The following is a 17,929-nucleotide window of genomic DNA, read 5'->3' on the forward strand; positions in this document are numbered from 1 at the left end:
GGATGGTGCTTTTCAGCGCCTTTTTTATAGGTCCCATCACAAAATGAAATTTTAAGCCATTCTGTCACATTCAGAGAGCTCAGTACAGGAAATGCATTTTCCATCCCATCTAGAGCAGCACTCTAGGCTAGGGTCATTTATGAAAGGGAATTGTTATCATAATGTATACAATGATCTCAGCTGAGTATTTAAATCGCAGACAGACCATGTAAAATGCCACTAGTGCCAGAAACACATTTTACCTCATGGGTATTACCTTTTGTCATTTTGACAATAGCTGTTTTGTTCACTTAGTGGTCAATGTCTCCTGAGTGCACAAGGCACACTGCCATCTCGGTGACCTCTAGAAGGTTACTCTTTTCTTTTTACTACAGTAGGAGACCTCTGACATGCTTACTGTGGCATATTTTTAAACAGATTCCACTATAGGCAGCAACCTATAGCCATAAGGACAAAAGCAAACAGAATTATAGATATGAATGCTATCAATCCCTATGCACAGTCAGATAGCAGTGGTAGGAAGAAGAAAATGCATCAGCTATGACACAAAAATGACTCTCTGAAGAATATCTCATTCAAGGAAAGTCAGATACCCAGAGTAAGCACAATTTCAGGTCTGTAACAAACATCCTCTTCTCTGCTAGATGAATGGCTTCTGTTTAGCTGAGGTAGATCCGGTACTCCATTATGTTGAATCGATTGTTGTTTTAAGAATAACATTGAATTGTAGGTATGCATGCATTCTCACACAATAAAAAATAATTATTCATTTGAAGCTTGTTTAACTGTGATGCGTCTTAAGTAGCTCTGGATGCTGAAAATGAGTCTTCATTATGATAAAGCAGTGGTCGGTTAGCCAGGAGGTTTCCTATTAATTATGGATTATGCAGCCACTTGCAAATCATGTGCGGAGCTTTGATTTTTCTTTGGTTTTGTTAAAGCCATTTTGCAGGATTCTTCGGCTGTCAGAATATTCACTGTTGCTGTGTTTAGGCTTTTGAGGCCGTTGAAAGACTAAACTCCACAAGTGGTGGAGAACGGTGCACCAATCTTAATTCAAATCCGGGTGTATTTAAGGATTACGGATGTCTTTCTAAGTATGAAAAGCAATTGGATTTAATCTCATTCCAACCCCTTGTGGAGTTCTGGAGCTTTATGTAATGCAGCCTGACTGCGACTCGCTCTGCGCAGTGAATCAGCGATCCGTCATATTTCACCCTCCGCTCTGTTTGTCTTAGTTTCACATGAAATGAGTCTGGATAAACTTATTCACTTAATCTCTTTGTTAGACAGATGAATGTAAATGTTCCTAACAGCCCAATGGTCTGTGAATGCACAGCTTATCGCTCTCAAACAGGGCTGTTTATTTCAGGTACTCTAATTACACACGTGCTCGCTTACTCTGAAACACATGAATATTTAATCTGTCTTTCTCTGTTTTCTTCTTTTTTTTTCTCATGTTCAATACTTATTCTCTTAGAATTATGCTCAGTGCTGAAAATTTTAAGGCATAGGATACCATTTTTATAGGGGACCAATCACATTTAGTATTTAGCAGGCTGTATCAATAATATTCTTTCTATGATTGTTATACTGTACAAACTGTATATTCTATCCCCTAACTCTAAACCTACCCCTAAATACAACTTTCTGCATTTTTACATTTTCAAAAAACATAATTTTAAGGATGATTTATACTAAAGAGACCAAAAAAATGTCATTGTCTGGTATTACAATGCTTGTTGGGACATTTGTTCCTCATAACATGGGGTTTACCAGGACCACACATTTTGGACACATTTGGATGAATACAGTTCAAAATAGAGCATATTTTACACCATTTTTAGTAATATACAATATTACCTGCATTTAAACCCGTAAACACGTGCATTTAATTCATGTATAATGAACTATTCTCTGTTATCACTTTTTTCCACCAAAATGGTGCTGGTTCTCATGCCGGTGCCGAAATCTGAGCCGGTGATGCACTGCTGTTTGGTGGGGGAACTGTGAACCTCAGATCACCATCTCGCATTGCTGATAGCCGAAAGATGTCATGACGGACACCTTATAACCTGCACATAGACTTATGCGTATCAAAATATTTTGATCCCTAACTAAAATTAAAAAGGAAACCATAATAATATTAAATTTGCTTAATGTGTTATTTTTTTTACATTATTTTATTATTTCATTTCATTTTATTTTTTATTATTTTCACATTTGTTTGAACGATTTTAAATAATTATTTAAGTTTTTTTTCCTCATCTAAAATTTTTAAATATTAAAGACTTCCTAGCGCCCTTTGCACACCCGTGGGATCCCCAGACCCAAGTTTGAAAACACCTGCCATAGAGGACCTTATTGGCCTCTCATCACAGAGCCTGGGACAGCGTTCCTTACGACGGCCCTGATTGTTCATTTATTTTTCCCCCTCTCTCACCTGTCAACCTGCTGTCTACTTAAATACCAACATAATCCTTCATCCTAATGATGAAATGTGCAAACATCTCCACAAATCTCACTTCTTGCTGTATGGAATGACAATTCTGGCTAGCGTTAAATCCTATGCATCTTCTTTAGTCATGTGAGATGACATTTAAGCATTTTCGATTACCCAGAGGGCTTTTGGCAGGTTTAAGACATCATGGGACACCACGTTTAATTACAATGCAGTTTATCTTATTTTTCGGTACAGTATACAATTTTCTGTGACTCATTAGAGGATGAGTATAAAGAGAAATCTTCCCTTATTGTAAACCTTGGAGTCTTTGTCAACAATTTGATGAATAGCTTCTGATATAGTATGTAGAATTATCTCACAAGCCGCAAGTACCGAGAAATTTGTTAGGCTGACGAGTAGCTCCATAAATCACCTGCTCTTCTCACATGAATTGATCAAATCAGGCCTGTCCGTGTGAAATGAGATGCTGAGCAGCCACAGATGCCATGATGAAGAAAAGGCTGCACCAAGTGCAACAAAGACTGAAAATATTCAACATAATACCAACTAACTCCTCTTTCAGCTAACATTCTTTCATCTGTGATCAGTATGTAAAAATATTCCCCCTGTTCCTTAAGGACAAGACTTAGTGCGCATACTTTGTTAAAGGACTGTTTGATCATACCGAACAGGTTGTGCTGTGTGATGTTGACTTATAAGTCATTTGGCTTTGAATGGCGGATTTGGGACAGTATCATTGATCCTCCGAATCTCCAATGGCCCCAGTTAAAGGTTAGAAAGCTGATATCAAGCTCTCAGCTATGTCCAAAAAGATGCCTTGATCTCCTCCCTCATGCTGGTGTCTGCTCTAGATCATTGTTATTGCTTATGTCAACATTATCGAGCTTTCCCTTGGAAGGTGCAATGCTGGGAATGCCAACAAAATCTGCCCATAGTCAAATCATGAGCTGCAGTTTGTGTAAGGTATGGAGTTTGTGTCTAATTTATACTACATTTTTGCATTATTGCAAATTATCTAGTGACAAAAGACATAAATTGGCAGCAACTACTTTATATTGTTACAAAAAGATTCCTATTTCCAAAAAAAAAAAAAAAAAATCTGTTAATCAAAGAAATTTAAAAAATATATCACAGTTTTCACACAAATATTAAGCATTATAGCAACTGTTTTTAACATTGATAAAAATAAGAAATGTAGGATCATGTGACACTGAAGACTGTAATGACTGTTCAGAATTCACCTTTGCTATCACAGGAATGAATTACATTTGAAAATATAAAGAAACCATATTTAGAAAATAGATATTTTAAATTGTAATAATGTTTTTCAATGTTACTGCAGAGTGAAAACCTTCCGAGATCTTACCGATCCCAAATTTTTTAATCTTAGTGAGAAAAGTGGACTGACAGTATATATATTCTTAGATTCAACATAGAGTTTACTGGCTGAGAAATTTTCTAAATCTTATTTTCTGCTGATGTGGATTATCTGGTTTGGTTCCAGGTCATGATATTGCTTCAGTGGCAATACTGTATGCAAAATTTTTAATAGCTTTTTCAATTTAAGAAAGGAAAATTAAACTCTGGTGAGTTTTCATTAAGAATAAAATAGCATGCTGCGTTCACTGTCAGGCTGAAGGCACAGAGGGGTTCAGATGTTTGATCAGACGCTAATCAATTGGGAATGCAGCAGGGAGTGGCGTGAGCGCCATTGATTTTGCTCTTCTGCAGAGCACAGCTAACACACAGTGTTAAAAGCCACTTTCCAAATAAACAAATGGCCATACCAGTGAGGTTTGTGATAGGAAACAATGCCATATTTCAATCAGTTTCATCATTTTTACTCTCCTGTCGCATTGAATTACAGTACATACAGCAGCTTGTGAATGAATATGGTTATAAAAAATGGCTACACTTGTTACAGTTGTCAGTTTGTTCACGTATCTTGCAGTTACAGTGCAACATGTTTAATATTGCTGTCAGTTGTAAGCTTTCATCTATTTGGCATTTTGGAAGCTTGTTTCTGAGAGCATTAATCAGGGTATGACCTTAGAAAATGAGCTGAACTCCATGAGTTAACCCTGTTTATTTGTTTCTGGTTTATGTTCAAGAATTGAATCAAAGAATCTGTTTGGCTGTATGACTTACTGTACCACTCTGTCAACGATTCAAAGAGAATTGGTTTAGATACTACAGAAAAGACAAGATTTTTTTTTTTGTTATTTAGCAAAGAAATTGTTTTTAACAAATTGAACACAATATGTTTCATTTAACAAGTCATCTCTAATACCTGAGGGGAAAACATGAGCAACAGCGAACACTGACCTTTCCAACCTACATGTGGAGGTGAGACTGGGGCAGTTCAAAACAATTTTGGTGATTCTGCAACTTCAGAAGGTTAATGTGGAAACTCCAAAAATCCATTGTGTATTTGAATCATTCAGTGTATTTTTTACAAAATAAATGAACGGCCTCAACTTTTGATTGTGAATTTGTTTTCCACCAGCCATTTGAACTTCAAGCTAATTAACAAAAATATGCATTCGTTGAAAAATGACTGTCCCTACTCTAAAATATTATGTAATTATATTATATACACTACTGTTAAAAAATTTGTGGTCAGCAAGATTATTTGGAATAAATTAATATTTTTTTTCAGCAAGGATACATTAAAGGGTGACATTTTTCTCTTTCAAATAAATGCTGTTTACTTTCTATTAATCAAAGAATCCTAAAAAAAAAAAAAAAAAAGTTGTTATAATAAGAAATGTTTCTTGAGCACCAAATCAGCATATCAGAATGATTTCTGAAGGATCATGTGACACAAAAGACTAGAGTAATGATGCTGAAAATTCAGCTTTGGAATCACAGGAATAAATTACATTTTAAAATATATTACAATAGAAAACACTTATTTTAAATTGCAAATATAATTCACAATATTACTGTTTTGCTGTATTTTTAATCAAATAAATACAGTCTTGGTGAGCATAAGAGACTTATGCAAAACATAAAAAAACTTACCGACCCTAAACATTTGCACGTACGGTCATGTGAGAATGTTGAACTGTGGTTTAAATAATTAATTACTATTACAACCTACACATAGTTTACAACAGTTTCACACAGTTTACATGGTAATGCAAAGCATGAAGGAGATTTGCAAATGAACCGAGAGTCATTTCTGCACCTGAGCACTTTAATGCATTGTTTATTTGTTCATCTTTAGTCTGCAGTGACCCTAAAGGCAGAAGTAGACATGAGAGGATGCATTTTCTTTGCACACATAGCAGGGTCAGCATAAAATCATTTGGCACCGGTTGACATCTAAATTAGAATCTTCGGTGATTGACAGAAATAAACTGGTGCAAATCAGCCAACGATTTAAGCTTTATAACATCTAAAACACATCCTGAGGCAGAGATTTATTTTAACAGCTGATGGTTGCTGTTTGTTGACTGTGCAGGATGCATTCAGGGCAAAACAATGATCTGAACTGAAATATCAAGTTTTTGTGAGCACACAACACAACTGTGATCTTCAGCTCCCCAGTATATCATTTTAGCTCTGATATCACTTATCCTGCTGCTGTTTTTACATGTGGCCATCTGCAGTCTGAAATTTCTTTAACTGTAATTATATGTGAATCAGGTCATTATTATCAGTATTTCTTTTACAGTATTCCTGCCCTATACTATTCCCAGTAACACAAAACTGTTTGCAATAATGCACTGTATGTGTTATTCTTACAGTGGCATCCCTGGGAAGAACTGCGGTACCATTATTCTCACTGCAGAGGAACTTGGAAACTGTCGGGTAAGTCAGCAGTTTTACTTTATCCTCCACTGAATAGTTTTACTCTGAATAATTGTTTTTTCAACCGCCTTTCTCTTCGAAATATATGTAACTTTTCAGCAGTGAAAACCTTAACTGAAATGATTCACTTTGATAAGACAGCTGACTGTTTTACTCTTGAGATCAGACCATTCACTGCCTGGCAGCCAAATACATTATTCCAGAGAAATGAACTGCAATATGTTATCTCCACAGACAAAAGGGAAACAACTTCAAAAAACCAATTGAGCACCAAAGACATATTTTAATGCTTTTATTTGCATTTTACTGACAAAATGCTTTAAAATCATGCATAATGGAAAAACAGAAGCCATGGTATTTGTAGTTACAGGTTTGCATCATTATTTAATATTTTGAACATGAATTATTAACCTTTGGCCATTTACTTTATCTCTTGCATTTACTAAGTAAAACCAGAACATGAGCTGATGGAGCAACAGTTGAAAAATTACAGCACATTCAGTAGTGAAGATCATTGCAGCATTGCCCATTGGGTACTGTTAGAGTGTTTGATCTACAGTAGTACACAGTGAAGGCTTTGTTTGTTTCCCTTGTTCTCCTGAATGCTTTCAACTAGTATTTTAAGAACAGCTCTTATTGAACCAAAGGATCATGGAGTTGGCATCAAGGTTTTCAAGGAAGAATAAACACAGAATGGAATGTTGCAGCAACTCTAGTCACAGCTTGAGTGTAAATAATCTGGGTTTGCTTAAAAAAATCAAAGTGAGATATGGATTTTGTGACCTCTTTGAACCAATTCAAGGGCGACGATGTCTCTAAAGTTTCCTTCTAAGACTTGAATGCTTATAAAGATATATATGAATCCTTGAATTGCTCTTTGAAGCACTTTGGACATTTTCTACATGTCTTTTTTCAACCTGCAGTAATTGTCTGGGCCTAACGAACTGAAGAGGTTCATCCATAAAATCTAATATTCTGCTTATGCATTCTAAATTTGTTCCGACATCAAGTCTTGATTGCTGTTGGATACTGAAGGGTTCGAGATGGTATTAGTGAATAGCACTAGATGTATATGATAAGAGACTGTGGGAGTGATGGCTTGGAAAAATGATAAGCAATAAAATGCTAATTAAGAGGCGTTTGATGAAATTGGTTCTGTAGACATACATATAGACTGATGAATAAGGTGTGGTGGGTAATCGGACCATGAAGTGTTTTCTGCAGAATAGTATTTGATTTTAATATACAATACTATATAAAAATTATTTATACCATTTTATCATTTTTTCATATTTATTATTTTTAATAAATTTTGTAATAATAAAATATTATTTTGATATAATTTTTAAATATGTAATCTATCATTTGTTTTAATTTAATGTAATACATGTTAAAAATAGCTTATTACAAAAAATCAAATGTGATCTTTTGATATGCATTGTCATATGAAACAATCGCTCAGCCAGTAATTATACTAATTTAATTTTAATGAAAATTTAGAATTTTTGCTTTATTTAAAATAAGACAGATGTTAAAGGGATAGTTCACCCAAAAAATTAAAATTCTGTCATCATTTACTCCCCTTCAAGTTGTTCCAAACCTGTATACATTTCATTTATTACGCCCACTAGGGTAAGACGCAATAAAAGAAAAGAAAAGACCGAACAAGACCAAAAGAAAAGAAGAACCATGGAAACACATTAAATTATAAGGGATATTTAGTCACACACGAAAAAAAACAACATCCACAAATTGGTAGAAATCATTAAGGGACCCACGGTCCAAACAAAATTACAATAAAGCCATATTGATTTGGTAAAAACAAAAGAATGATGACATGAAACTAATAATGTGGTATTTCTGGTCAGAGAGACCCAAGGCCAAAATAATAAACAAAACCAAGCTAATAAAATAAAACAACAATGTAAATAACCTATCACAAAGAAAAAAAAAAGAAAATAAATACCATCACCCTAACCTAACTACTCTACACTCTAAAAAATGCTGGGTTGTTTCAACCCAAATTTGGGTCAAAAATGGACAAACCCAACCATTGGGTTAAACTTTTAAAAGCATTTTTTTAACCCAATGGTTGGGTTTGTCCATATTTGACCCAAATTTGGGTTGAAACAACCCAGCATTTTTTAGAGTGTACTTAAAAAACATAATTAGATTCAAACAAAAGGGCAGGTCTCTCCTACATTTTCCCACATTCTAAAGAAAACAAACGATCAAAAGAACCCCCCCCCCCAAAACAAAAAAAAAACTAAGAACACAATTTGGTCTGGAGCTTGGAACAGTGTGACTGGCCTAAAGTCGCACCGCACACATCTGAATAGCAGAAGTGGCATTTTAACAGAACCGCCCGCTGATCAACTCATTACCGCTGGTAGGCGTCAGCACTTCCTGACGAATCAGCGGCGATCTACAACTCAAAAGAAAACATTCAACAAAATACAAATATAATGAAAACATAAATAAACATCATAATGTAACACTTTGTTCTGCTGAACACAAGGAAGATATTTAGAAGAATGTTTGTAACCAAGCAGATCTCGCCCCCCATTGACTACCATAGTAGGAAAAAAAATACCGGTAGTCAATGGGTGGCAACATCTGCTTGGTTACAAACATTCTTCCAAATATCTTTCTTTTGTGTACAGCAGAACAAAGAAATTTATAGAGGTTTGGAATCTGTTTTTTCTGATGGATTCAAGGTTTATTCACAGTAAAGGAGTTTGTGGAATTCATTAAAAGAATTGACTCATTTGTTTTGACTACAATTGTTGTTGTTTTTCAGTGCAGCCAGCAAAGATAATGTAATAGAAAAAATGGTGAATTGATATTATTTTGCAGTCCACAGTTGTTTTATTTCATTGCATTCTCTTCAGACTACAAGGTAAAATATAACAATGCCATGGCTCTGTAGATTGAGGAGGTCAGTGATCCAGGAAAAGACAAAAAGTTCTCCATCCCTCCCATCTCTTTATCATGTCTTCTCACTGGAATATTCCTGTTTCGTTCCTCTGTCTAGTAAAGTTTACTCTGTCACTGGAGATTGTACTCATTAAATAGCTGAAATAGCAGCAGAGAGTAAATTACAGCTTTTCCGGGTTGTAAATGGCTATGTTGCGTTGACTGCAGGCTCAAACACACACAAAGGACTGCTCATTTGAGCGATCTATTGCACGCACTCGCAGCCTCACTCAAGCTCATTTGAAATGCTCAAAAAGCTTTTCCCCTCTGTGAGAGTAATAGATTGGTACATCTGCTTGATCTATATATATATTTCACATGGTAGATCAAAAGATTTTACAGGATGTTATGAAAGGCCGGGTTTTGATCAGGTACATGCAAAGAACATCTATGAAGAAATGCACCATGTGGAGAGGAAACCTCTGCTTAATAGCGAGAATGAGGTTTGCAAATATCTTCAGAAGTCTGTCTCTTTCCAAGAAGTTACATAGCGGAATCACATTCAAAGACCAGATAAAACCTACAAACCCAAAATAATGACTGAAATGTTTCGTCTACGAAGTACAATGTGGCCAAACACAGGTAGCTTTAGATGTGATGTGAAGGGCTTTGAATGTCTGTCATTTATTTGACTAAATATACTGTCGATTAAATTGTTTACTGTTGCTGAAGAAAGCATTTCAAAGAAAACTGCCACTCATGCTTGATTGCTCAATTCAGAGACTGGATTCAAAGCTAGCATAGGTTGATATTTTGCTTTTCTCTGCTCAGATTGTTTTCAGCTTGAATTGATCTTGCTAAGTTACTATTTATGGGATCATAATCATTTTCAAAGCTTGGTTTTAATGGACCAATGCATAGGCCGGCGAATGAAATGTAGTGCTCTTTTGGCCATCAAATATGAGGTGAATTGTCCCTCTAGAGCATGAAAATTCTCCTTGCTATTCAGTGATCAGTACACGAACTATTAGTTTTAGTGACTTTGTATCATTTAGACCACACACCAATGATGGTGTCTCCACCGCCCGAGAAGCCCCTAGCAAGCAGGTTTACGATGATGTCAGTCGTTACTGGAATGTAATTTACCAACTACTCACTGGACAAAATGTCATGTGATTGAGTCCTCTGGAAATGTTCAGTTCTTCTTCAATCTTTTCTCTCACTCACTCTTCTTCTCTCCTCACTGACTCCAGCCTACAATTTCATCATTCTCTGAATGGCACTCTCAAAGCAAGATAGTGTTTAGCGGCTAATTGGTTCAAATGGAATTGATGCTTGCCTATGGCAGGCACAGATTTACCATTTGGGGCACAAAATAGCCATTCAGGGCTTTTCTTTTTTTTATCCCAAGAAATTGTATGTATTACTGTAAAATTATGTCACAATAATAATAATTGACCCTTCGCAAAGACCCGCCCCCCTTAGTTACTGTTCCTTTGTCCAACAAGCCGTGGCGCTATCCCGCCACACGCAGTGAAAAATACATCACGGAGCAAAGAGGAAACTGACAACACGTCGACAGATGAGACAGAGCAGGTTACTTATGATATTAAACAAACTGTGTCATTTTTTAAGAAATTCAAACAATAAAAACCGTTTTGTGGCTCTGTAATGTGTTGTGAGAGATTGCTGTAGTGCCTCAGCTCAAGAGGCTCGTGAACCGATCATCTCTTCCTACTAGTTCATTTATAGCATCAAATAAACATGAATGAAGAAGGAATGAGAATGAGAAGGAATGTTGTTATATTTAATAATATTTTGAATTAGCTTTTATTTTTAAATATTCTATTTTTTTATTTAAGTTTTGATAATTTTCTTATAAAAAATGTCAAAAGATCAAAAAGATCAAGACGTTTTTATTTGTAAATATTTCTCTATATATTTCTAATGTTTTTTTGCTTTTGTTTTTTTAGTAGTTTTAGTACTTCAGCTTACTTTCAGTTACTTGCCCAGGCAAATTTCAAATTTTTGTTTAAGATTAAAATTTTATATTTACATTTTATTTCATATCAGCTTTATTTCAATTAACAATTTTTAATAGTTTTAGTTTTAGATAACAATAACAACACTGGTTATGTGTTTAGATGCACCGATATTAAAATATTCTGACCGAAATTATAAATTATTATATAATTAATTTTTAATATTATAGCTGATAATCTTTATAATGTTTATAATGTTTTTGTTTTTTTGCACAGATTCCTATGGGGTTTATAATGTGTTTTTTCAATTTATCAGTAATATAAAGCCTGTGGTAAACATAATGATACTTTGGCGTTTTGTTCAACAACATAAACTGCACACACTCACACCACAAACTAGTTATCTACTCATTTATTAAAAACATATGTTTTCAAAAATGAACACAACTGCTTCAAAATTTATGTTTTTGGTATGGGTGAGTGTAATTTACGTCATAGAACAAAACGTCAAAGCATCATCAAGTTATGTTTACCACAGGCTTTATTTGACTTATAAATTGGAAAACCCCATTATAAAACCCATAGGAAAATTCAATCGTTCGTTAGGGATGTTAGTATTGACACGGTGTGAAATATTCTGATTAAACAATGGTCAGACATGTTTCTTGAGAGCTAAATATTGAGCCTCAGTCAGGGTCAGTGGTACATGTGAGAGGAATTGTTCATTAGTTATTTATTCCAGAGTCTCTTAAAGAATAGGAAAAAAAGTTGTTTTACCTTTTAAACTTTTCCTACCAAAAATCATAAGGTGCATGAAGGATAGACGCAGGTGTCTGGAGCACATGACTTCATCAAATGTGCATGCACACATACTGCTGAACTATAGAGATGTGGTGGGGGTGAATTGTGCCTGAGGGTCCAGAGAACCTCGTCATTCATCTAAGCTGCACAAGAAAAAGCAATGTGCCTCTGGTTTTACTAGATGTAGCTGCTCTCTGCAGTCTTTCAATCTTTTACCTTCCATTTTTCCTTCTTTTGACCCCCATGTTCTTTCTTTCTCTCTTTCCCACAGGACTGTGCAACAATGCAGTTCTGTGCCAATAAGCTGGATAAGAAAGATTTCTTTGGCCGCTCTGACCCGTTCATGGTGTTCTACAGAAGTAATGAGGATGGAACGTGAGTTAGCTGTCTCTCTTTCTCTCTTTGATTCGCAGCACTCTCTCATAAAGGGAAGCGTATATGAGGATTGCGCATGTCTTCTTTTCCTGAAGTCATGTCTAAGAAGAGCTGAAGAAAATCGTTTAGGGTCTTAGGAATGTCTACGAAAATTGGTCTAGCCAATAATATTCACCTATTACTTTTATCAATATTCAGACTTCTAACTACCTATATGCAATGAAATTGCATGAATGAAATATAATCATACAATGCATACTGCTTTGTTTGAATTTCACATTTGTGTTTTGTTGCTTAGGTTCACTATTTGCCATAAAACTGAAGTGGTAAAGAATACGCTGAACCCTGTCTGGCAGCCATTCACCATCCCTGTCAGAGCGCTTTGCAATGGAGATTATGACAGGTGCACTCACACATACACAACCCGACATGCATGTCAATATGCACGTATGCTTGTGAGCCTGTCGCCAGTGTTAACAGGTCTCATTCAAAACCAGTATGCAAAAAGCTTTCACACAGTAATTATGATATGACAACACATTTTTCAAAATTTAGGATATTTTTTAGGATACAGACATAAATCACAGAAAGGTAAATTATTATATTATATTATATTATATTATATTATATTATATTATATTATATTATATTATATTATATTATATTATATTATATTATATTATATTATATTATATTATATTATATTATATTATATTATATTATATTATATTATATTATATTATATTATATTATGGGATTTTAATTTGTCCATTTTATTTATTAAATTAAAATATTTTAAGTAGGGCTGTCAATCGATTAAACATTTTTCCTGGGTCAAAAATGGTCTTCGGTGGTGACGGACATGGTCATCCACACAAACAGTAAAAAGTGCCCTACCCACGTGATCTGCGAGCCCGATACTGACAATAAAGTACCCGTCACTCTCACTGTAATTTTTTCTTGCCCTCTTTGCAAAAAAAAAATAAAAATGTATAGCTTTGTAAGAGAAGATTCTTTTTTGCTAAACCTGAAAAGTATTAAAAAGTAGCATTTAGAAGTTATATTAACTAATAATATAATTTTCTACCATATCCAATTGAATGCACCTAGCTAACAACAACTTGCTTTGTTCTGGTTTCACCTCACTCCAGTCTGAACTAACTGATTTTATAGATAGGCCTAATTTACTACACATTGACATTTAAATAACCTGAAAATATTGTGGATTATTAAGGCTAATTTTACTAAACACTCTTGCTAAATGGGGTAAGCACACTTATGTTCTCATTTCAGAGTTGATTGAGTAAATGATTCATTATAGATTGTGTGGAACGATCAGTTGTTGTCATGATTCATTAAAATGAATTTGTTAAAATGAGTCATTAGGTCGCGAATTGGACATTAGTGGACGTTGACGCGTTGCGTGCAAATCGCGACTGTTATTAGGACATCGCAAAAGATTTGTCAACACAGAAAACACTTCACCACTGGATAGGATTATCTTTTAGTTTACTGAAAGTGTGGTTTATGTCAGCTGCACGTGCAGGGCGCCTGTCAGAGAAGATGAGGTGACGTTCTTTTGAGCACTATTCACACCCAGCGGTTATTCAGGAAAAACATTCTCCGAATGCCCCTCGTGAAACATGGATTCGGTCCAGGGGCGGATCTAGAAAATTATTTATAGGGTTGCAGAGGGGTGGCATGAGGTCTATGAGGGGTGGCAACACCAAAGCAAGCACCCATGCATAGTTTTTGGAGATTTATGACCTGACATACACAATTGTGTTCACAAACATTGCATTACCAAAATAAATAACAAGATTTCAATATCCATCATGGCACCAAGTAAAGGCACTATGTGAAAAACATCAACAGATTTAAAATGAGTCTGAGCTTGTATCACTAAAGGAGATGAGCAGTTTTATTAATATTACACAGGTTACTTCGATGGCATAAATAACATGTTTTAGTGCAAGTTAAAGAACAACAAAAACTTGTTTTTTGCAAACAATTTTTGAGTTTCTGTTATTAACAGAGGTGGGAATGTCTGTGTGTGTTCACCCAGAACAGCCTATCAACTACATACTCTAGCAACACCCCAGCAATTGCAGCAAGAGCCTAGCAACCACCCAGAATATCCTAGCAACCACCTAGCAACACTTTAGCAATCACCCAGAACATCTATATTCTGGCCTAACTGACCAAACTTTTTATGTTTTTTAAACAAGACTTTAAGTTGGCTTTATGACAAGCCAGCATAAATTTGTCTTTCAAACTTTTTAATCTAGTTCAAATGAAACAATTCAACATTTTCTTACAACTATAAACACAATCTCAGAACTATGCACCAACTTGTACAAACCTCAAACTTCCAGGTCAAAATAAAATGTTTTAGTTTAACTTATTCTTGTCTGACAAAATCAAACTTTGGCCTCAGATGACACACAAAACTTAACAAATACACATACTACTGAATTTCCCAGTAAACACTAGTGAGATCAATTCGTATAACACTGTAACAAAAATACCGCTTACTGGGATTCAGGAATTATTTTGCAGCTCACTGTCTACTACACTATACAAAAATAAATTTACAGATACAGTAAAATACAGCAATTTTGTTTTCTTTTTTTTTTCATTTTACTATTGTAAATTGATCTGGCAGTAGATATGTATGAACTTGGTATGCACCACAATACAGTATACTGTCAATTACAGTAAAACTAAATTCAGCATCTTCTGCACATTTAGCCAAATTTTATTACTGTATATAAGGTACTATAGCAGTGTATTGGTCTTCTGACACAAGACAGTCATTTCTCAGTTCTGTAAAATACAGTATAACAAATGGCTACAGAGACAGTTGACAATCACAAGTTTGAGGGTGTACAGCGTGCTACAGTTTACTGTACATAGTGGAAATTTCCCTCATCTAAAGTACTGGTACTGTGTAAGTTTAAAACCCCTGTAAATTATTCATTCAGCTCTCTCTCAGATTTTGACTGGTGTGTTATCAGTTTTGCTACCATTGTTAAACGTTTTGAGAAATGTGTCTTTGTTTTGAGAACTGAGTGAATGGTTTGGGAAACTGGGCCAACTGAATCACTTATAATGTGTTAGCAATCGAGAAAAGCTGAAATACATTTAGATTCTTACCTAACTAGTTTCTTTGATCGGGATCTTTTTATTGATTTCATGTTACCGTTTTGTCGGATGGCAAAAAGACCTTTATCCATGATGAAAGTGGAGCGGGCGGTCGGTGAATCAGCTCGCAAAAAATCACGAAAATTCGAGGACTTCTGAGTTAGCAGAGAAGCAGTAATTTTCCGATTCACGAACAAATGGAAAACAATTCGTAAGTGAACTTGGCTGCGCTGTGTTTTTGACTCCCAAAGAACCGGTTCATAAGAGTCATTTGTTAATGAAGCGGACTACACTGGGCGCGCTGCGTGTAACCGTCATGCAGTTTATTGAAAGACGTGTTTTCTTGCCATTATTTTGCAATACGCTGTCTTTTTTATGTCATCACATTGAAGCGCCGCTGCTGAAAAGCAGTAGTACTTGAAACACAGCTAACATTTATATTTTATACTCTGATAATTTTGGGGTGGCAGATGGGGTGGCAAAGCTTTTTCTTAGGGTGGCAGTTGCCACCCCGTGCCACCCCTTGCCACCCCGGTAGATCCGCCCCTGATTCGGTCTTACAAACTTTTAGCATTGTGTCAGTTGATTTAGATTATTGTGTGTGAGGTAGAGAGAGTGCGAAGACGGTGCTTACTTTGAAGAAGAAGAGAGCTTGCGCGCACGAGAACGGCTCCAGGTTCAAAGGTCAATACGGAATAGATTAATCTGCGTTAATTTTTCTAACGCGTTATTTTTTCTCAGATTAATTAATCGAAATTCACATGTTATTTTGACAGCCCTAATTTTAAGTAATAATAGTAACAATATAATATAATATTGTTCCTATTATTACTTGTAATATCACTTAATTTTTAAATATTTTAACTTGGAAAAAAGTAAAAAATAAAAATAAAAAAAAAAGTCAAATAAAATTCCAAAAATATTATTATATTATATTTTATTTTATTTTATTTTATTTTATTTTATTTTATTTTATTTTATTTTATTATATTATATTATATTATATTATATTATATTATATTATATTATATTATATTATATTATATTATATTATATTATATTATATTATATTATATTATATTATATTATTATGGGATTTTTATTTGTCCATTTTATTTATTAAATTAAAATATTTTAAGTAATAATAGTAACAATATAATATAATATTGTTCCTATTATTATTTGTAATATCACTTAATTTTTTAATATTTTAACTTGAAAAAAGTAAAAAAAAAAAGAAAAGTCAAATAAAATTCCAAAAAATTATATTATATTATATTATATTATATTATATTATATTATATTATATTATATTATATTATATTATATTATATTATATTATATTATATTATATTATATTATATTATATTATATTATATTATATTATGGGATTTTTATTTGTCCATTTTATTTATTAAATTAAAATATTTAAGTAATAATAGTAACAATATAATATAATATTGTCCCTATTATTACTTGTCATTAGGAGTGGGAATCGCAGGGTACCTCATGATATGATCACGATAACAATGATATCGCGATTCTGTGATAGTCGATATATTGCTAGACAATCCTCTAAAGATACATCACGATATCTGTCTAACTATGAAAACAAAATGCCAGTGAAAAGGTTAAGTGCAGCTTTTTCTCTCCGCAAAAAGGATCAATCCAATCTTCAGTTCCCACGCTATATGCAGATTTAATGGAGTTCACGTCTCCGAAAGCAACAAATATGAGGTGAATTTTATTAACCATCAGCTAATTTCAAAATCAAAGACTGCAATAGGAGAGAGTGGCAAAAGCACTGGTATGGTCTCATTACTTTTAATGAAGATAAATGTGTGTTACGCATCTGTGTTACGCAATTGTGATACTTACTTTCACTTTCATATGCGGCAGTTTGTGCATCAGTTTGCTGAAGAGATACTCAGCTGTTCATCTTGTGGCAATGCGTGATGCATCATCTGCATCATTTGACTCTCACACGTTTCAGTTTTAGTATTTTTGGGAGAAGTAAAATTTACATATGTGGTTTCAACAACCAGATGCATTTAGACTGATGCATAGACAGTTTTGATTGGAATGCATCCCAGACCATCTCCTGAAGTGGTTTGAGTGATCAGATTTAAATCCGTCTCAAATGCGTTTCGGAGGGCATTTAGACCTGGTCTTTTTACGATAGGATAGCTATCCGATCAGAGAAAATGCATGAAGTGACCAAACAGACCATTTGACGTTCTTCACGAGCACTTACACGGATATACATGGGAGCATTCGAAAGCAGGCGTCTATCAGCGGATCCCTCATATATGCTTTTCCCATGTATATCGTTCGATGAAGAACGTCAAAGATGTCTACTTTGTCATATCAATGGTATAAAAGTGCGTCAAGACTTTGAACTTAAACGTGGCTGGGGCATCTATTTTACTCA

The 17,929-nt window shown here is 34.5% G+C and overlaps 1 protein-coding gene across 3 annotated transcripts in view; it reads left to right on the forward strand.

The window, feature by feature from the left end:
* The window catches only part of cpne5a (copine Va), a 91,807-nt gene that overhangs the window by 40,912 nt on the left and 32,966 nt on the right, over nt 1-17,929 (forward strand). For all 3 annotated transcript variants that reach the window (XM_067393778.1, XM_067393780.1, XM_067393779.1), the window contains 3 exons: nt 6,217-6,280; nt 12,251-12,354; nt 12,653-12,757. In XM_067393778.1, coding sequence (XP_067249879.1) covers nt 6,217-6,280; nt 12,251-12,354; nt 12,653-12,757 — 273 coding nt within the window. The remainder of the gene's footprint in view (nt 1-6,216; nt 6,281-12,250; nt 12,355-12,652; nt 12,758-17,929) is intronic.

The sequence above is a fragment of the Chanodichthys erythropterus genome, chromosome 9, assembly GCF_024489055.1.
Source record: "Chanodichthys erythropterus isolate Z2021 chromosome 9, ASM2448905v1, whole genome shotgun sequence".
Lineage (NCBI taxonomy): Eukaryota > Metazoa > Chordata > Actinopteri > Cypriniformes > Xenocyprididae > Chanodichthys > Chanodichthys erythropterus.